Source organism: Hippopotamus amphibius, chromosome 5, assembly GCF_030028045.1.
Source record: "Hippopotamus amphibius kiboko isolate mHipAmp2 chromosome 5, mHipAmp2.hap2, whole genome shotgun sequence".
In the NCBI taxonomy this organism is placed as follows: domain Eukaryota; kingdom Metazoa; phylum Chordata; class Mammalia; order Artiodactyla; family Hippopotamidae; genus Hippopotamus; species Hippopotamus amphibius.
Window position 1 is genome coordinate 164,047,114 of NC_080190.1, and position 21,349 is coordinate 164,068,462.

The 21,349-nt window shown below is 44.2% G+C and overlaps 1 protein-coding gene across 6 annotated transcripts in view; it reads right to left on the bottom strand.

Moving 5' to 3' along the window:
* ASAP1 (ArfGAP with SH3 domain, ankyrin repeat and PH domain 1) overlaps window positions 1–21,349 on the bottom strand; it is a 346,314-nt gene that overhangs the window by 293,646 nt on the left and 31,319 nt on the right. For 5 of the 6 annotated variants that reach the window (XR_009053673.1, XM_057734380.1, XM_057734376.1 and 2 more), the window contains exon 2: window positions 8,627–8,712. Coding sequence is in view for 5 of the 6 variants with exons in the window: in XM_057734380.1 (XP_057590363.1) it covers window positions 8,627–8,685 (59 nt within the window). In the remaining variant the exon portion in view is untranslated. Of the gene's footprint in view, window positions 1–8,626; window positions 8,713–21,349 lie in introns of those variants that run through there. The other variant, XM_057734381.1, reaches the window with a different exon arrangement.

A 21,349-nucleotide genomic window follows, 5' to 3' on the forward strand; every position in this document is an offset into this window, starting at 1 on the left:
TCCTATGACTATTTTGTACATAATTTAGACCAAATGATAAATAATAACAACAACTAGCACTTAGCGAGCACCTCACATGTGCCAGATACTGACGACGTGCTTCCCATGTGTCATCCCATTTAATTCTCAGTTCTGTGTCTAAAGAAGGTACCGTTATTGTCTCTATTTTACAGATGAGGAAACTGAGTCACAGGGAAATACAGTCACTTCCTCAAAAATAAAACTTCCTTGTTTTTATTTGACATTTACATCATGAGCATCTCACAACCTTTAAAAAGCAACCACAGTCTTCTGAGCCTCCTAGATAGCTTCCTCCACAAGAGGGCAGGCAGCGGTATCAAGTAGTATCAGCAGTATTTCGTCTTGTGGAACCGAAAACCACAGCCACAGAAAGATAGAGAAAATGAAAAAGCAGAGGACTTTGTACCAGATGAAGGGACTGGATAAAACCCCAGAAAAACAACTAAATGAAGAGGACATAGGCACCCTTCCAGAAAAAGAATTCAGAATAATGATAGTGAAGATGATCCAGGACTTTGAAAAAAGACTGGATGCAAAGATCAAAAAGTTTACCAAAGACCTAGAAGAATTAAAGAGCAGACAAACAGAGATATGCAACACAATAATGGAAATGAAGAATACACTCGAAGGAACCAACAGCAGATTAACTGAGGCAGAAGGGCGAATAAGTGGCCTGGAAGACAGAATGGTGAAAATTACTGATGCGGAAAAGAATAAGGAAAAAAGAATGAAAAGAACTGAAGACAACCTAAGATACCTCTGGGACAATGTTAAACGTGCCAACATTCGCATTATAGGGGTCCCAGAAGGAGAAGAGAGAGAGAAAGGACCAGAGAAAATACTGGAAGAGATTCTAGTTGAAAACTTCCCTAACATGGGAAAGGAAATAGCTACCCAAGTCCAGGAAGCGCAGAGAGTCCCAGGCAGGATAAACCCAAGGAGAAACACGCCAAGACATATAGTAGTCAAATGGACAAAAATTAAAGACAGAGAAATGTTATTAAAAGCAACAAGAGAAAAACAACAGATAACATACAAGGGAACTCCCATAAGGGTAACAGCTGATTTCTCAGCAGAAGCTCTGCAAGCCAGAAGGGAGTGGCATGGTATACTTCAAGTGATGAAAGGGAAGAACCTACAATCAAGAATACTCTACCCATCTCATTCAGATTCGACAGAGAAATCAAAAGCTTTCCAGACAAGCCACAGCTAAGAGAATTCAGCACCACCAAACCCGCCCTACAACAAATGCTAAAGGAACTTCTCCAAGCGGGAAACATAAGAGAAGAAAAGGACCTACAAAAATAAAAAAACAGTTAAGAAAATGGTAATAGGAACATACATATCAATAACTACCTTGAATGTAAATGGACTAAATGCATCAACCAAAAGACCCAGACTGGCTGAATGGATACAAAAAACAAGACCCATATGTATGCTGTCTACAAGAGACCCACTTCAGACCTAAGGACACATACAGATGGAAAGTGAGGGGATGGAAAAAGATATTCCGTGCAAATGAAAATCAAAAGAAAGCTAGAGTAGCAATAGTCATGTCAGATAAAATAGACTTTAAAATAAAGAATGTTACAAGAGACAAGAAAGGACATAAATGTCAAGGGATCCATCCAAGAAGAGGAGATAACAATTATAAATATATATGCAACCAGTATAGGAGCCCCTCAATACACAAGGCAAATGCTAACAACTATGAAAGAGGAAATGCAAGGCAGAAATAGAGACAGAGATGTAGAGAACAACCACATGGACACCAAGTGGGGAAAGCAGGGAGGGTTGGGGGGGATGAATTGGGAGACTGGGATACCAAATTGTACGCTCTAAATATATGCTGTTTATTGTCTGTTAACTGTATCTCAATAAAAGTTCTTAAAAAAAAAAAAGCAACCATAATCTTCTTATTAACAGCTACATCGTTGTGTTTCATTGTTTACTCTATTTTTTTTTATCATTTTGCCCTAATTTGTTAACTCATTTCTCATTGTAAGGTGGGTTTCTGTCTTGTTGGCCACTGTTTACCATTTTAAATGATGCTGCAATGGGTATCTTTGTGCTAAGGGTGTTTTATTTCAAAAAACTTTCCTTGGGAAAGATTATGGAAAAAATGTTCTGATATTGAATAGCATTAAACGCTGAACAAAAAGTCTTTATTGAAGGGATTGTGCTGAATGAGCTGGGTAAGCCCCTCTTCCGGGGACGGGTTACAAGCCCTGGCCTAACCCCCAGCAGCTCGTACCAAACACTCACCGTGGGCCAGGCGCTCTTGTGAATGAACGCTTTATAGATCTGATTCCACCTGGTCCTCAAAAGACCCCTGGGGGAGGTACAGTGAGATGCCTGAGGCAGAGAAAGGCGAAGAAGTGGACCCCGGCTCACAGGACCAGCAAGAGGAGAGCCAGGACAGGAACCCACAGCTCCAGCCACCAGGCCCCGCCTTCCAGTCATGCAGGTGTTCCCCGTGACTCCCTCAACGACCACCCTCTGAAATAAAAACTAAGGAGAGTAGCGGGAATGAGCCCTGTCCCTCGACTCGGACCACACAAGACTCTCCCTGTAGGCGTGCAATGTCTCACCTCCCAGGCAAAAAATCCAGAAACACTCACTCAGAGCAACACGGGGTTCCTGCCGTAAAGGTGCAGACCATTCAGATGCAGAGAGAAAGTGGAAGAAGGAGGTCAATTACCCTTACTCAGGGCCCTCCCGCCCCCAGTGCCCTTGCAGGTGCTTTACATCATCATATATATTTGTTATGGGTTGAATTGTGTCCTCCCGCCAACCCGGCCCACAGTGTTGAGGTCCTAGACCAGTGTACTGATGAATGTGAGTTTATTTGGAAATAGGATCTTTGTAGATGTAATTAAGATGTAAATTAAAGATGAGGTCATACTGGAGTAGGGCAGCCCTTATTCCAATAAGACTGGTGTCCTTGTAAGAGAGAGGAAGAGAGACACAGAGGGAGAAAGACATGGGACAACACAGGCAGAGACTGAAGCATCACAGCTGCAAGCCAACAAACACCAAAGATTGCCGGCAAACCCCAGAGGTCAGGAAGAGGCAAGGAAGGATTCTCCCCTACAGGCTTCAAGACCCTGCTGATACCGTGGGTTTGGACTTTTAGCCTCCAGAATTGTGAGAACATTGCTAGTGTTTTGAGCCACCAAGTTTGTGGTACTCTGCTACGGCAGCCCTAGGAGATGAATACAATATTGTTGGTCTTTTAGCTCCATCAAGACAGAAGCTATATTTTGTTCATCTTGGAATCCCAGCCACTGGCACAGTCCCCAGCTCATAGTAGGTGCTCAGAAAGTGTGTGTTGGGTGAGCAAGTGAAAAAATAAAGTACAAACTCATGAGGAGGAAGAACTATGTCTTTTGTCTCTACAAAGAGACCACAGCAAATTAGGTGCTCAATACATGTTTGTAGGATGAATAAACTTTTTTGTTGTTGTTTTTTAATTAATTAATTTATTTTTGGGTGTGTTGGGTCTTTGTTGCCGTCCACATGCTTCATCTAGTTGTGGTGCATGGGCTTCTCAGTGCGGTGGCTTCTCTTGTTGCGGAGCACGGGCTCTAGGCACATGGGCTTCAGTAGTTGTGGCACATGGGCTCAGTAGCTGTGGCTCACGGGTTCTAGAGCACAGGATCAGTTGGTGTGGTACACAGGCTTAGTTACTTGGTGGTATGTGGGATTTTCCCAGGCCAGGGATCAAACCCACATCCCCTGCATTGGCAGGAGGATTCTTAATGACTGCGCCACCAGGGAAGTCCCTGAATAAATGTTTTTAAATGAATAAGTGATAAGCTCAGGAAGGCTTTGCAATAAGTCCTATTCATCTGTTTCCTTCAGGACTCAGCATAGGGTATGGCACACAGCAGCTGCTTCATAAATTTGGAAGGAGGGAAGCAAAAAAAATGAAGGGGAGGTGGGAGGGAAGGAAAGACCAGGGTCATAATTTCCCAATTCTCGGTCTAGGTAGGAGTTTCCTTCCTTTATGCATCCAACTGAGGAATGGCTGAGGCCATAGAATAAGCAGTTGCATTTTAAACAGCCTCAACTATACTGAAAGGGCTTCACAGCCCTTTGAATATAATTCACCTCCCCCCTTGAATACTGTTTTTCTAAACACTTGAATATTGTTGTTCTAAAACACATTTCTTTTTCTTTTACATAAACTTGAACTTGAGCATTGTTTTTCTAAAACACATTTCCTTTTGCTTCACATCCAGAAATCAGAAGGCTTCCCAACCCTTCCAACAATGTCAGCAATGCGGCTCCGAGTTGAGAGGTCAGCGCTTCTGTGTTCAGCTCGGGGGACACATTTCCTGTCCCTGTGCTACACTCAGCCTGACCCCTGCCCTGCGGCCAAAAAGGGACATCAGCTGGGCTCAGGGAAATTCAATTTGGGCCGACAGCCCAAGGCATGAGAAGGACAGGGTGTCTGCAGTGACCTTTGCAGAGGCAAAGGCAGGGAGGGGGAATCACAGAGGTTTCTCCCAGGCTTGGCTTAGGAGGGACTAAAGTTTAGATCAGTTCATTTCTACATATGGAGAAAAACCCTGAAAATAAAGCCAAATGATTTTCACTGCTGACTCTGAATTCAACTGCACTGCCATTTGCTGCCCCTGCCATCCTGGTGGTATTTGGGGTGAAAAAGGAGAGCATCTTGTTCTTTATTCCTCCGGACTTGAACTTTTCCAGGGATGTCGACTACACTGTTGTGGGGTGTGATTTTACTCATTCATTCGTTCGTTCATTTGTTCATTTTTATTATGAACGAATATACATAACATAAAAACGAATAAAGTAAGAGGTCTCTGGACTCATGTCCTGGTACATTTAGAAAGCCTCTGCTCCTGTGTGTTTCCTCTCTTGTCTACTGAACTGCCAAGCTCCAGCCCTCGTCTGCTCCATGGGACACTAGGTAGAGGTCACAAATGTCACAGTGACAAACAAGGAAAAGAAAAGCTGACCCCTTCTTGGGGCCGGTTAGCAGGGAAGGCAAAGAACTGCTTTACATATTTTGACGCAGCCCTGATGTGGTCAGCTTACCCACGGATGTGGGGACCTTCTGCCCTATCAAAGGAGTCGGTTGAGATGGACATCAGTGTTCTTTTATCAGACATGGGGCCTGCATGGCTGGATTAGTGTATGTGCCCCTCCTGTGGCCCCAGGGCATCCCACACGGAGCCTAGCCCAGCGGCTGTCAATCTGTATGATATTTAATGCATCTTTCTTTTCCCTCCAGACAGAAAGCCCCATGAGGATAGGGCTGTGTGTGCTGCTCGTACCTCTGCATCCCAAGCACCCAAGCCCAGTTCCTGGCACATAAGTAATAAGCAACGGATCGATATATGTTATATGAAACAAATAAACAAGTGAAAAGAAATTAAGGTGTTGGGCTTTACATTATAGTTAAGAGAGTGTGGGCTTTAGAATCAGGCAGGTGTAGTTTCACTCATGTTCTACCACCTACCTGCCCCATGATGTTTTGATTGCAATATAATATAAACACATAAAATTATCTATGTCATAAATGTACCATTCACAGAGTTCTGACACCCATGAAACCAGCACCCAGAACATTCACAGAACCTCAGAAGCTGCCTTGTGCTCCCTTCCGGTCATTATCCCCCGACCCACCATCCTGCCGGCTGCATGCATCTGACAAGTTACTATCTTCTCTGACTCTTATCTTCCCATTGGGAAAATAATACTTAGCTTGCTACGAGTATAGAATTGTATTCAATAAGTACCTGGCGACAACAGTCATAGAGCAGCAACAGTGGTGGTAACAGACACAGTAGAAGCAACAGTACCAGCAGCAGCAGAAATAACAGGAGAAGGAGTAGCTCTAAAGTGACAGTAGAGGAAGTAGTTGTAATAGCAGAAGCAGCAGCAGCGGTAATGAGAAGTAGTAATAGTGGTAACAGAAGTAGTATTAATGATAGTAGAAGTAGTAGTACTAGTAATGGCTAACACTTACATAGCACTTATGATGTTCCAGGTATTGGTTCAAGTGTTTACCTAATGCTCATCCAATGCTCAAAGCAACACTTACAAGGATGTATAAAATAGGATTTTACAGATAAAGAAACTGAGGCACAGAAGTTAAGTAGCTTTCCCAAGGTCACATAGCTATAGAGTCCTGAATCCAGGATTCTAATACCAGCAGTCTGGCCACAGAGCCTATCCTCTTAATAGCAATCTTTCAATAACTACTTTAATGGCAAAGAAAGATTTGTCCTCCAATATCTGTTCTCTTCTTTTTCTATCACAATAATGCTCAATTTTGGTAAGCACATGGTCTTACAGGACAAAGATCACATTTCCCAGCCTTCCTTGAAGTTAAGTGTAGGCAGAGGACTAAATTCTGACCAACAGAACATAAGTACAAGCAGCAAGTGTGACACCCAGAAGCATCCTTAAAAGAAGAGGCCTGCCTTTCTTCTTCCCTTCTTCCTGCTGGTAGATGTGATGGCTGGTGCAGAAGCAGCCAGAATGGACCATGAGGTGATCTTGGGGGGGGGAATGGAGGCCCACATGGCAGAAAAACAAGAGAAGTAGGGGTCTCTCACGGATTGCTGCAGAAGCCCTGTACCACCCCGGGTTTCAACTTTTAGATAAGACAAAAACACACTTCTATCTTCGTTAAGCCAATGTTCTTTTAGATTTTACATCATTCATAGCAAAACCTAATCCTAAATAATGCACTGTTATTGCAATTATAATTAATATTAAAACTGAGGAGAACTCTGCAGGACCTTCCCAGGGACAGACCCTGCCAACCCCTGTCTCCTGCTTATTGCTTCTAGAAAATCTTTATAGCCTCCCAGGCCTTCCCCAAATTCCAAAGAGCAAATTAAATCAGAGAAGTGAGAAAATGCACAAAGAAAAGCAGTGAAGCAAGACAAAATGACAATAGTTTAGTCATAAGACAAAGTCAAGGACCTTTAGTTCCTCCTCAAGGGTTATTAATATCCTGAGCCATATCCTTGAGCTGTTTTGCAGATTCTAAAACCCCCACCAGGTGGAAGAAGATAACTGCATGCTGACCACCAACAGGGAGACCCCGGACTGGGGTTGGAACCAGAAGCTGGATGATTGAGATTCCCAAAACACTACCCTGTTACCTCACCATCAACCAATCAGAGATTGTGCACGAACTGATCACACACGCCATGACCCTCTCCCTCACACTGTCTTTAAAAACCCTTCCCTGGAAACCACTGGAGAGTTCAGATCTCTTGTGCATGAGCTGCCTGTTCTCCTTGCTTGGCACCCTGTAATCAACGCTGTACTTTCCTTTGGTGTCAGCAGATTGGCTTTGCTGCCTGTCAGGCAAGCAGACCCAAGTTTGTGTGGTAACAATATCTAAAAAGATATCTGCAAAATGAATGTCACTTTCATGTTGGATTTTTGATTTATGAACGCTGTAATAGTCAAACTATAAAAATAAGCAGGCAAAGTCTCATTTTTCCTGGAAGATGGTAACAGTCTCCTATCAACTCATGTCTGGGTCACATCAAAGCCCCTCAGGTTGGCCTCCCTGCCTCTAGCCTCTCACCTCTCCTACCCATTCAGGATGCTCTTGCTTGTCTAATTATCCTTAAAAATTACTTTCATCTTAAAAACTGGAATAATTATAATGTTCTGTGTCCCTACTTTATATGAGACACTTTATCGTACACTTTTTTTTTTTATAATCTGCACCAAAACCTGAAACATAAATATTATCACCCCAATTTCATAGGTAAGAAAACAGAACAGAGAAGGTCAGTGATTTGCCTGAGGTCACACAGAACATCAGTGGCAGAGCAAGGATTCAACCACCTGTCCAGCACCCACAATCTTTCTGCCACTAAGCTGACTTCTGGGAAACGCCAATCAGAGCAGGTGGACCCTGTATCAAGTTACCCTGGCAGCTTTAAGACTCTCAGACTCTTTGAGTTTTCTCTGCCTAGTTTTCTTGGCACTTCCTGTCCATGACAATTTTTTACCATCCGCTAACATAAACCTCTACCCGTTGAGGTCACATGCCTTAGAGTCTATCATGTGCCCCTATGCCAGGCCCCAGTATTCCCAGCTGCAAAATGGGGCAAATCATACCTCTACAAGAAGCAACATTGCAAGAGGAAAAAGGCAGGAGAGCTGGAACCAGGAAAAATTGGTTTCAAATCCAGCCGGGCAAGTTCTTGATCTGTAAGATGAATGTGGTAAGCCCTTCCTGGCAGGGCTGTTGGATGGACTGAATGAAATAATGTCTTTAAACAGCCACTAGGCTAAAATAGCACCTATTACTGTTGGCGGTGTCATTTTTGTTGCCATTCCTGACTTCATTCCAGTATCACCACCCCGCCACCTTTCCTTCTGCGCACAGGAGACAGGTAATGTGATGGGAACCACTTCAAACAGTCTGCAGCTCTACAAATGCCAAAGATCTGTTCGCCGCCAACATCCACACCCATGGTGTCTCTGTCAGATTCTAGCGCTTGAGTTTGATCAAATTTTGCATTTCAACCTCCCCAAAAGAATCCCTCCACATTTCCCAGGCTGGGCTCTCTGGACAGAATGGGCTAAGACCACTCACCGATTCCATAGTGAATCTCTTGATGAAAAACTGGAGAGCCTGGAGGCTGAAGATCTCATGTCTCAGCCGTCACATCAGAAAATTACCTGGATGGGGGGGCAGGAAAAAAGGTGACAAGAGTCATCCAGCAGGACTAGGCAGAAGACATTGTCTCAGACCAACACGTGATTTCATGTGGCGGCCAGCACCCTTGTTAGGAATGTTCTTATACCACAGCAGCTGTCCAGGAATGGGAAGGAAAACACTGGGGAAACCACTATTTCGGCAATCCACTTTGGGGCTGACATCTCCATCAGTAAATCTGCGCAAGTGCTCAGGAATCCTTCTTGCAGTTCTATTCCTAGCTCTACGTTGGAGAGCAATTTACAAGTCATTAACATCTTTAGACCTGGGCTCCTAAACATGAAATTAAACTGTGCTGACAGATACGACAGACAGACAGCCGCAGCTGTGTGCCCACGGGGAAGCAGAGAAGTTCCCCCAGCCAAGGGAATCAGCCCCAGGAAGAAGGTAGATGTATATGTGAATCTACGTATTTCAGGACAGCCCCTCTGAACCCGAGAGAGGATTTTAATTAATTCATGCATACCAAAGCTTAATTAATTGCTGAGTGCACAGAGCACAGGAAGTTTGGGATTAAAGGTGTTACATAAGGGAACAGCTTCAATATTTTTGGAATGGAGGGGAAACAGAGGTCGGTGTGTGAAAACAAGAGAAGCCAAGGGACCTGGGTCCTTCTCTAGTGATTCCCTAGTTCAGAGGGGTACCTCCATCTGGGCCCAGAAACCTAGGGACACGCTTGACAAGCCATCTCCATTACCCCTGTATCCAATCCATTCCTAAATCATGTGTCTCTTACTTCCTAAATATCTCTCAACTTGTCTCTCTCTCTCTCCATCTCTACTGACACAGCCCTGGACCAAGACTTCATCATTCTCACCTTAGCTATCACAACTACCTCCTAACTGGTCTCCCCCATCACCCATTTCTCCCTCTGAAATCTGCTCCCCTACACTGAAGCCAGAACAACCTTTTTTGTTTTATGCTTTCTTATGCAGAATTTTGTACAGACACAAAAATAGAGATTCCCACTGCCCAGCCCCAATCACCATCAACTCACAATCAATCCTACTCCTTCCACACCCTAATCCCTCCCCTCCCCACATTATTATTTAGAAGCAAATTCCAGACATCTTTATTTCAATCATTAATAGTACAACATGTATCACTATATAAGGTCTTTTGTAAAAATGTAACAGCAATACCATTAACATACCTAAAAAGATAATTCCTTGATATCACCAGATATCCAATGTTCAAATTTCTAGTAGCCTCATAAATGTTAAAAATGCTTAAAATGCTTTTTAACAGTTTTTTTCTTAATCCACATCCAAATACAACTGGCTAATATGCAGAATAAAAATTTTAAAATACAAATCTGATTTTGTCATCTCTGCACCTCCAGCTGAACATTCTTAAATGGCTTCACAGTGCTTCTGGATAAAAATCATTGAACACAGCCTGACTCCTGCCCACCTCTCTGACCTCATCTTGTCCCCCCGAGATCACTGCTACAACCACATGACCTTCTTTTAAATCCTGCCACTTGCCATGGTCCTTCTGCCCCAGGTCCTTTGCCGATGCTGTTCCCTCTGCCTGTAAGGCTTCCTCAATTTGCCTGGTTAACTCCTGTACTTCTTCTTCTTCTTCTTTTTTTTTTTAAGCTCTTTATTGGAATATAATTGCTTTACACTCTTGTACCAGCTTTTGAGGTACACCGAAGTGAATCAGCTGTATTTATACATATATCCCCATATCCCCTCCCTCCCGCGACTCCCTCCCACCCTCCCTGTCCTGGCCCTCTAAAGCATCACCCATCACCGAGTTGATCTCCCTTTGTTACACAGCAACTTCCCACTAGCTATCTATTTTACAGTTGGTAGTGTGTATATGTCTATGCTACTCTCTAACTTCGTCCCAGCTTCCCCTTTGCCCCCCACCCCCCCAACCCCATGTCCTCCAGTCCGTTCTGTACTTCTTTAAACCTCACTTCCTCAGGGAAACTCTTCCTACTCCTCTAGACTAGATCACAGAATTTATCTCAGTTTTTAACTATGCATTCATGTGAAAACTGATTAACATCTGTTGATTTGACGTGATAATAAGCCATGTGAGTACAAAGACTGTGTTTGGGGACTTTCCAGGTGGCGCTGTGGTTAAGAATCCGCCTGTCAATGCAGGGGACACAGGTTCGAGCCCTGGTCCGGGAAGATCCCACATGCCAAGGAGCAACTAAACCCCTGCGTCGCAACTACTGAGCCTGCGCCCTAGAGCCCATGAGCCACAACTATTGAGCTGCAACTACTGAAGTCCATGCGCCTAGAGTCTGTGCTCTGGAACAAGAGAAGCCATCGAAATGAGAAGCCCGTGCACCACAACGAACAGTAGCCCCCTCTCTCTGCAACTAGAGAAAGCTCTCACACAGCAACGAAGACCCAATGCAGCCAATAAATAAATAAATACAACAAATAAATAAATTTTAAAAAAAAAGGCTGTTTGGATTTTCTCACTGATGTATCCCCAGCACCAACCACACAGTGCTGTCCAGATATTAATAAATATTTGTTGGATAAATGACCAAACCACTTTCTTCAACCTTAGATGTCAACGGCAACTGACTGAATCTTCCTGAACTTTGTCACACATTTAAATTAGATGGGGAATTGATAGTCTTACCCTAAAATTGATATGGAAATGTAATGAACTCAGGAAAACCAAAATGATCTGGAGCACTCACATTTCCCAATTTTAAAACCTACTACAAAGCTAGAATAATTAAGACAGCACAGTACAGGCATAAGCATAAACATATGCTCTCCCCCAGAATCACAGACCATGATCTTCCCATAACATCCACCTCCTGATCACAACTTTACACACTATAAGTATACGAAAAACAGGACCCTGCTACTGGCGTAAATAATCAATGCCTCTCCCAGTCCACCCCTCACCTTGACTTTCCTCTGCTTTCCTTGCTTCAGCCAAGCATACAAGCTAAGACAGTGTACAGACTGGACCACCGCTCCTATTCTTCACGCTCAACCTGAATTTGAATTTTACATCCCTGCCCTTGGTCATGTGACTTTGTAGTCCTTCCCACTATAGCGGGTGGTGGTTCTTTCCATGCCCCATTGGACTCTGGACTGGACCACTGACTTGTTTACAACGGAATTCGGATGGAAGCAACATGGTGCTGGTCCCAAGTCTATCCCTGGCCCTCCAGTGATGTGTCACAAGAGGAGTATATCTCCCTCGCCCCTTTCAGCTGCTAGCCTTTCAGTCTGGACCCCACAGTGAAGACATGTGGAGCAGATCTAAACCCAACCTGAAATCCAGCCTGAGCCAGCCAAGACCAACCTAGACCAGCCAAATCACAACTGACCCACAAACCCATGAACATGAAAATAAACACCTGCTGTCAAGCAGGCCACTGCAATTCTGAGGTTTTTGTTACTCAGCAAAACCCAATGAATACACATGGGAATGCTAATTTATGGACACCAACGAATATCACCATGATTGGAAAAAAATAAAAGCCTTGCACACAGCAGAGGTGTGATGACAGCTGGCAAAGCCACCTCTTGCAGAAAACATACCTACTTGGTGCCAATTTGACCCTCGCATCAACCCTGCCAGGTAGACATGGGGCCAGCTTTACAGATGAGAACATCAACACTCAAAGATGTGAAACAGTGTGTTCAGGACACTGTGTGGCAGAACTGGGATTCCAACCCAGGTTGTCTGACTCAAAAAGTCTAAGCCAGGCTTCCTCTCCTTAAAATAAGTCAAAGATGCTCAGAGACAGCTGTTACATAAGTCTCTGGTCCCCTGATCCACCTCCACCCTTGTCCCACTTCCTTTAATGGGTCTTCACAAGGGGTGGCGGGGACAGAGTACCCAGTCGGAGAGCCTCTTCAGTTGCCGGGTCCCTTGTTTGTGAAATGAGATCACTATCTTGCCTGACCTACGTCACTAGATTGGCGTGAACCCCCAGAGAGATGGTGTGTGAAACTGCTGTGTGAGGTGTGACACCAAAGTCGGTTCACATCCTGCTTCCTTGACTCTGAACTCACTCGAATTAGGTTAGCATCTAAGTATATGTCAGTGCCACACCCACACTGCTTTGAAACCATTTATGCTTTGAGACTGATTTTTTTTCAGAGATTTTTTTTTTTCAAACAGAGATTTTTTAAAAAAAATATTTATTTATTTATTTATTTATTTGGTTGCACTGGGTCTTAGTTGTGGTAGGTGGTCTCCTTAGTTGCAGCATGTGGGCTCCTTACTTGCGGCATGCATGTGGGATCTAGTTCCCTGACCAGGGATCGAACCCAGGCCCCCTGCATTGGGAGCACAGAGTCTTAACCACTGCACCACCAGGGAAGTCTCTCAGAGATTATTTCTTTCCAGTTATGAAAGTAATCCAGGCCAACCATGAAAAATAGTAAGGCATGAAAGTAAAATATTTTAGTATCCCAACAGCTAGAGATAAATACTGTTAGGATTTTAAGGCTAGTTCCTTTCTGGGACTGGTTTTTGCAAAAGTCAAATAAATAATGCATTTCAATTAACACGATTTTCTTAGAACCAGGGAACCAGCAATAACTTAAAAAAAAATCCACTTTGCATTCATTCATTCAATCATTCGTTCAAGGAATACTTGTTTTGGACTTACCATATGCAGCAAAGACAGAGTCAAGAACAAAAGTTCACAACCTCAAGGAATTAACATTCATTCTTTCTTTCCTTCCATTTTTTTTTTTTTCTTTTTTGCGGCACCGTGCAGCTTACAGGATCTTAGTTCCCAGCCCAGGGACTGAACCTGGGGCCATGGCATTGAAAGTGCTGAGTCCTAACCACTGGACTGCCAGGGAATTCCCCCCCCCCCCTTTTAATTTAATCACAAATATTTATTGGTCCAGAGTTCTACCTCCATTCAAGGACTGGCACCCACTTTTTTGTTGTTGTTGTTTTTCTCTTTTTTTTCTAATTTATTTATTTATTTGTTTGTTTGTTTTATTGGCTGTGTTGGATCTTTGTTGCTGCACACGGGCTTTCTCTAGTTTCGGTGAGTGAGGGCTACTCTTCATTGTGGTGCACGGGCTTCTCATTGCAGTGGCCTCTCTTGTTGCAGAGCACAGGTTCTAGGCGCATGGGCTTCAGTAGTTGCGGCACATGGGCTCAATAGTTGTGGCTCACGGGCTCTAGAGAGCAGGCTCAATAGTTGTGGCGCACGGACTTAGTTGCTCCGCGGCATGTGGTATCTTCCTGGGGCAGGGATCGAACCCATGTCCCCTGCATTGGCAGGCGGATTCTTACCCACTGTGCCACCTAGGAAGTCCCTCTCTTTTTTTTTTTTAATTGATATTCATTATTTTTTAACTGCACAAATAAATGAAGCACCAACCATATGCTGGCCACTTGCTCATAGTAATAATAGCTGCTTCCTTGGTAGACTTTGCACTCTAACAGTTTGACGTATAATTAAAAACTGGTCCCTTAGAACAAATGCATCTGGGTTAGAACTCAGGTTATGGCTCTTTGGTGAGTTTTTTTATCCCCTCATACTTCAGTCTCCTCATCTTTAAAATTGGGATGAGGTACCTATCTTATAGTCACTAAGAATTAGTTAGATAATGTAGTTCAAGCACTGAGCAAAACAGTAACTAGCAGTGGTAGTAGTAATAGTTTTGTCTTGTTTAATCCACACAACCATCCTGTAAGAATCTGAAACTCAGAGGTTAGGGAACTTGTCATGAGGTCATGCAGGTTACCACTCAGGCACCTGGCACACAATTCCACTGGGGACTCTCTGAGAGATGGGAACACACCTCAGAATTGCCACCCTGGGGACTTCCCTGGTGGTCCAGCAATTAAGACTCCAAGCTCTGGATAAAGAAGATGTGGCATACATATACAATGGAATATTACTCAGCTATAAAAAGGGATGAGATGGAGCTATATGTAATGAAGTGGATAGACCTAGAGTCTGTCATACAGAGTGAATTAAGTCAGAAAGAAAAAGACAAATATCATATGCTAACTTACATATACGGAATCTAAAAATGGTACTGATGAACTCAGTGACAAGAACAAGGACGCAGATGCAGAGAATGGACTGGAGAACTCGAGGTTTGGGGGGGGTGGGGGGTGAAGGGGAAGCTAAGACAAGCGAGAGAGTAGCACAGACATATATATACTACCAACTGTAAAACAGATAGCCAGTGGGAAGTTGTTGTATAACAAAGGGAGTTCAACTCGAGGATGGAAGATGCCTTAGAGGACTGGGATGGGGAGGGTAGGGGGGACTCGAGGGAGGGTGGGGGGGAGTCGAGGGAGGGAGAGAATGTGGGGATATGTGTATAAAAACAGATGATTGAACTTGGTGTACCCCCCAAAAATAATAAATAAATAAATAAATAAAATTAAAAAAAAAAAAAAAAGAGAGAGAGACTCCAAGCTCCCAATGCAGGGGACTAGGTTTGATCCCTGGTCAGGGAACTAGATCCCACAAGCTGCAACTAAAGATCCCGCATGCAGCAACAAAGATTCCCTCATGCCGCAACTAAGACCTGGTGCAACCAAATAAACAAACAAACAAAAAATAATTGCCACCCTGGGGTAAGGAAGCTGGGGCATTTTTGCACCCACTCCCATGCCTCACTGGCCACACACAGCCAGGGGATGGCCTCAGACAGAGATGTAGGAAGCCCTCCCTGGGAACAGGCACAGTCTGCAGTGCCTTCCAGGGTGGACTCAAAGATAAGGGCAGGGAACACACAGCGTCTGTAACTAGGTGCTCAATAAATAAATGTCAGAGGAGTGAGTGAATGTGTGCTATCAACCCCTTTGCTCTTCTCTATAACCTCTCATTTCCCCCAGCCACCAGTGATGGAAGATTTAAAGCAAGTACCTGCTAGAGTGAACCAGAATTCATTACCATCAGGCATCACAATTTTTATCCACCCACGTTTCTGCTTTTTCCATTGAAATTCTATTCTGTGACTTATGGTATGTCATTCCAGAAAGCAATTCCTGCATGCTATGCAGGCATAGGGACACAAATCACTTAGTACATCGGCCCTTCTTTACTGCCAGTCTCCAAAAGGTGTTGAGTTTTATTCAACAGAAGTGACTTCACAAATGCTAGGATGTATATCCTTTTATAAAGGATGTTATGAACTCCTGAGTCACCAGCAGCTGGCTACAGCTTGGACAGTATTCTTTGTTCCCATAACATCCCAGCAAACACTTTTCCTATTTACTGATGTGATTCTTTCCTGTTCTGTAGAAGCCATAGTTAGAAAACCAAGGACCTAAAGAAAACAGCCTGAATACATATTTCCACAAATCTTCATCTTATCTACTAGAAGCCTAGCTTGGCTAGCCCCACTCAAAATGCCTTCTCTTTCAAGGAGCTTTCTCCAGAAAAGGGAACACTCCTTCACCATTGATGGGAATATAAATTGGTACAGTTACTACGGAGAATAGTATGGAGGTTCCTTAAAAAACCAAAAATAGAGCTGCCGTATGATTCAACAATTCCACTCCTGGGCATATATCCAAAGAAAACCATAATTCAAAAAGATACACGCACCCCAATGTTCATAGCAGCACTATTCACAATAGCCAGGACATGGAAGCAACCTAAATATCCATCAACAGAGGAATAGATAAAGAAGATGTGGTACATATATACAATGGAATATTACTCAGCCATTAAAAAAAACCAAAATAATGCCATTTGCAGCAACATGGATGGACCTAGAGATTGTCATACTGAGTGAAGTAAGTCAGACAGAGAATATCATACGATATTGCTTATATGTAGAATATAAAAAAAGGGTACAAATGAACTTATCTACAAAACAGAAGTAGAGTCACAGATGTAGAAAACAATCTTATGGTTACCAGGGGTAAGGGAGGAGGGGAGGAACATATTGGGAGTTTGGGATTGACATTTACACACTACTATATATAAAATAGATAACTAATAAGGACCTACTGTATAGCACAGGGAACTCTACTCAATACTCTGTAATGGTCTATACGGGAAAAGAATCTTAAAAGAGTGGATATATATGTATACATATAACTGATTCACTTTGCTGTACATCTGGAACAAATACAACATTGTATATCAACTATACTCCAATAAAATAAAACAAAAAAACAACAAAAAAAGAAAATAGTACAAAATGGGATGTATTCAATCATAATTCATACTGCCTTACCCCGCAGAGTAAGTAAAGCTCTGAGCTTTGAAGTCAAGCTGTCCCAAGTTTGAATCGTGACTCTGCCTCCACCAAGTAGCTGCGAGACCAAATGTTACGTCACTTTTGTGGGCCTCGGTTTTCTTATCTGTAAAATGCAGACAATCGGTTCCCTGTGGGGTTGTGGTGAGGACTGAATGTGATAATGCATGTATTATACCTAGGATGAGTCTGGTACCTAGAAAGTGGTCAAGAGGGGGCACTATTATTATTGTTGTTATTGTCATTTGTGCTTTAGGAGTTCAGAAATGGGCAGATTGTTGGGCTGGGAAAGTTGGAGAAAGCGTCTTTTTTTTTTTTAATTTTTATTGGAGTATAGTTGATTTACAATGTTGTGTCAGTTTCAGGTGTACAGCCAAGTGAATGAGTTATACATATACATATATCCACTCTTTTTTAAGACTCTTTTCCCATATAGACCATTACAGAGTATTGAGTAGAGTTCCCTGTGCTGCACAGTAGGTCCTGATTATCAATAGTTATCTATTTCATTGTTTCAAATAGGTAAGTCAAACCTCCTGTCCTGCAGCTATTCTTTTTTTTTAAGCTCTTTATTGGAGTATAACTGCTTTACACTGTTGTGCCAGTTGCTGCTGTACAACAAAGTGAATCAGCTGTATTTATACATATAACCCCATATCCCCTCCCTCCCACAACTCCCTCCCACCCTCCCTGTCCTGGCCCTCTAAGGCATCACGCATTATCGAGTTGATCTCCCTGTGTTATGCAGCAGCTTCCCACAAGCTATCTGTTTTACATTTGGTAGTGTATATATGTCAATGCTACTCTCTCATTTCGTCCCAGCTTCCCCTTCGCCCCCCACCCCATGTCCTCAAGTCCATTCACTACATCCTGCAGTAATTCTTGAATGGTGAACACAGACACCACCTGAGTTGGCCATGGGGATTTTGTACCAATTACCAGGTCTCTCAGTTTCCACATCCAATACCAAGCAACAAGCCCTGCCTTCCTACCTGCTCCAAGGAGCCCCAAGTTATTTACCTGCGGCTTTTGGCCAGGTAACTCTGGACTCTTGCCACTTTCCCCCGCCCACCAGCAAGTGCTTGGGATGGGCTGCTCCTACTGCCTCCATGTGCTCAGGATTACCCAATCAAGGTATGATATACAATAGAAGGAAACAGACAAGACTCTGCAGAAGCTCACCCCAAGAAAGCCAAGGACAGTTGAAGTGCTCTAGCTAACAATGACGTCACCAGTGGACCTCAGCCTGGACCATCCCCTGCCTCACTCACTGGGTAAAAGAACAGTCAGAGATGATTTGGGTCTCTCCTCTCCAAAGAGGTCACAGCCAACGTCCCACGATCCAAAAGATCAGAACCACTGTCTGGTTGGATTATAAACTCCTGACGATTTTGTGACCACATCTTACCTCCTGTTTCCTGAGGGGAATGCACACTGGGTCACAGTACAGAGGCAAAGCTGGGTAGCTTGAGACCACAGTCTAGTGGGGACGGGGAACAGGTACAAAAAAGACAGAATGAACTCTCATAAGTGACCTCATCTGGGTGTGAACACATCATAGGACCTGCCTCCACAAACATCTAGTAAGTGTCTACTGCATGCTACGTCCCATTGGCTAGAGCTTCCCGTAAATGAGAATTATCTGTTGAGAAAACACATCCACTCATTCATTCATTTATTGCAACAAATGTTCGTTAATCTAAATGTCAAGGATATAATAATTGTTAGCAAAATAGACCTGGTCTCTGCTCAGAGCCTGTGTTTAAGAGAATCAGACCTTAACCAAATAACCTCACGGGTAATGAGAAAAAGCGCCAGGTGCCACAGGAATCCCTGTATCACAGGTGAATAACAAATGCTCAGCATCTTAAAAAGTTGCATCCTGAGAATTATGTGAATCTTAAAATAAGTGAACGCCAGGGATACAGGCTCAGTGAGCAGAGCAGAGAAGAACAAAGTACCCTTGAGCGCTGTGTGCTGGGGGCCGGCTAGGCTCACTCACTAGCCACGCTGCCTGCTCCCCATGCCTGCAGACGCAGGCTCAACTCTGTCGGTGCAGCCTCGAAAATTACACATGTCCTTCGGGGTCCCCTGGGAGAACTGCGAGTGTGGAGTGTGAAATCCGAGGGTGCCTTGGGTTTGCTGTGCTACCAACTGTGTTAAGAGCACAATCCAGGTCCTTGCAAACAATCGCGTGTTTACCATCAGCGAGCACACTGAGCGCAGAGCCATCTGTGCGGCTGCCCCCCGTGCTTTCTGCGTAGGAGAAGGAGCAGCAGGCAGCCCAGGGCTGGGGGAATTTCCCAAGCACTGGAAAGAGGACAGTCTTTGCAGCGGGAAGGTGTCCGCTCCAGCACTGGCTCTCCCCCCCAATTGCTGTGCGACTCTGGGCTGTGAGCTTCACTTCTGCGAGTCTGTGTATTCTGGAAAATGCGGGTGGCAGCAGACACTGATGGTGCCCCCACACACTGCCTTGATGCTCACAAGTCCATTACAGTCCAAGTGCATCCTACTGCAAGCAACCTCTGAGACTTCCTGTCTGAACGCTTGCTGGCCACCAAGGGGCGGGCGAGACGCGCCAAAGAACTAATACTCCCAGATGCGGCTGTCATACAAGGACAAGAGAAGTGCTAGCACAGAGCAGATGTGTGATGGACAAGTGCCCCTTGGGTGACAACCCACAACTAGAAAGGATGTCAGCAGCCCAGGGTCCCGACTGGGCAGCTTCTCAGCAAGGCCAGCACCATAGACACGGTTCCTGCAGCTGGTCGTCCTGTCACTGTCCATTGGCCACTGCCCTGGGGACAGTCAGGGAGGCTAAGACCATGGCCTGGCCGCCACCCTGCCCAAGGAAAAGGGAATCAGGATGGAAAGGGTTTTGCACAGAAAAGTGTTCATTCCCCCACAGGAAGCCCCCACTGCCAAGCACCCACCAGGCACCACGCAGAGCCTGTGTGGGCACCAGGCACTTGGCTACCATCGACTGCACTGACTCCTCACCCAGCTCCTCACAGTGAGAGCACAGCTATTATTATGATCCCCACCTTATAGAGGAGACAACAGCTCTGACAGGTTAAATAATAATTGAAAAGATAATAACACAGCCAGCGTATATTGCATGGTTCCTATGTGTATCAGGCACTACGTAAGCAATAACTTCTTCAATCCTCAAAACAACTCTAAGAGACAGGTATAATTATCGTTCCATTCTACAGAGAACGAAACTGAGGCTAAGACAGAATGAGCATCTCACTAGGGTTTTCACAGCTAGGAAGTGGAACTTAGATCTGTCTGGCTCCCAAACACGCTTCTCTCCTTCAAATCCCACCAGCCTTTCAAAGCAGAGACAGCCTGAGGAGAGAGGCTGTATGGATTTTTCTCCTAGTGCTAGAACTAAAAAAAGACCTATGACAAGGCAGCAAGGCAAGCCTCGCCATTCAAGCTCACTCCTAACTCCCTGCAGTAGGTCCAATCAGCATCAGCCTACCCAGGCAACCCAATCTGACAACACCCTTTGGAATTGCATTATTCTTTCCATTCTGTGACAGTCCTGTTTTCACATTTTACCATTTCTGGAACACATTGTATGTCTTTCCATCAATGAAATGTACTGTGGCTGAGCTTCTGTTTTCTCCTCCAACGCTGTGATGATGTCAAGGATGCATGCTGCAATCAAAGGCATCTCAGAATCAAAGGAAATAAAGTATATCTAAGGAATGTTCAACTCTCTTCTATGGAAAGCCCAGAGCAGTCTTTAGAAGGCTGTACATGTGAGAAATGAGAAGCTTAAACCATCTCCTTCAGACCGCCCAAAGAATCCATCAGAGTGTACCTGCCCTGCCTGAAGGTTCACCCCACAATTTCCCATGTACCTGTGACTCAGAAATCCGGGGCTTGGAACCCACGCATCTTTGCACTGCTGATAAGCAAAGGGAGGCAATTCCCCACTTGCTAGTCCACAGGTAATACGAACTAATTATATTGCTCGTTATATTGTAAACCTATGAAATAAATATATGACTCTAGCCTCTCTTTTGACAGATTCATTCATCCATCCATCCATCCATCCATTCCTACAAGAGTTCAACAGATGCCATATCTAAGCTGGGCACCTTCCTCCAATGTAAGGCAGAAAGGGGAACCAATAGTTGCAAAAATGAAAGTGGGCACAAAGTTTAGAGACAGTACAGAGGATTGAACACAGAGTGGCTTCACAAGGGAGGTGAAAGCAGCTTCAGGTTTTGCGGGAACAACAGGGAATACAGACAGAAAAGACAGGAAGAGGGGCTTCTGAGAACACACAGTGGCAAGCTCTAAGCCACAAGCTAAGAAAGAGCTTTCACTGGAAACATGTTTGCTGACCCCTCTGCCATGTCCGAGGCCCAGTGCTGATACTTTTGTCACAATG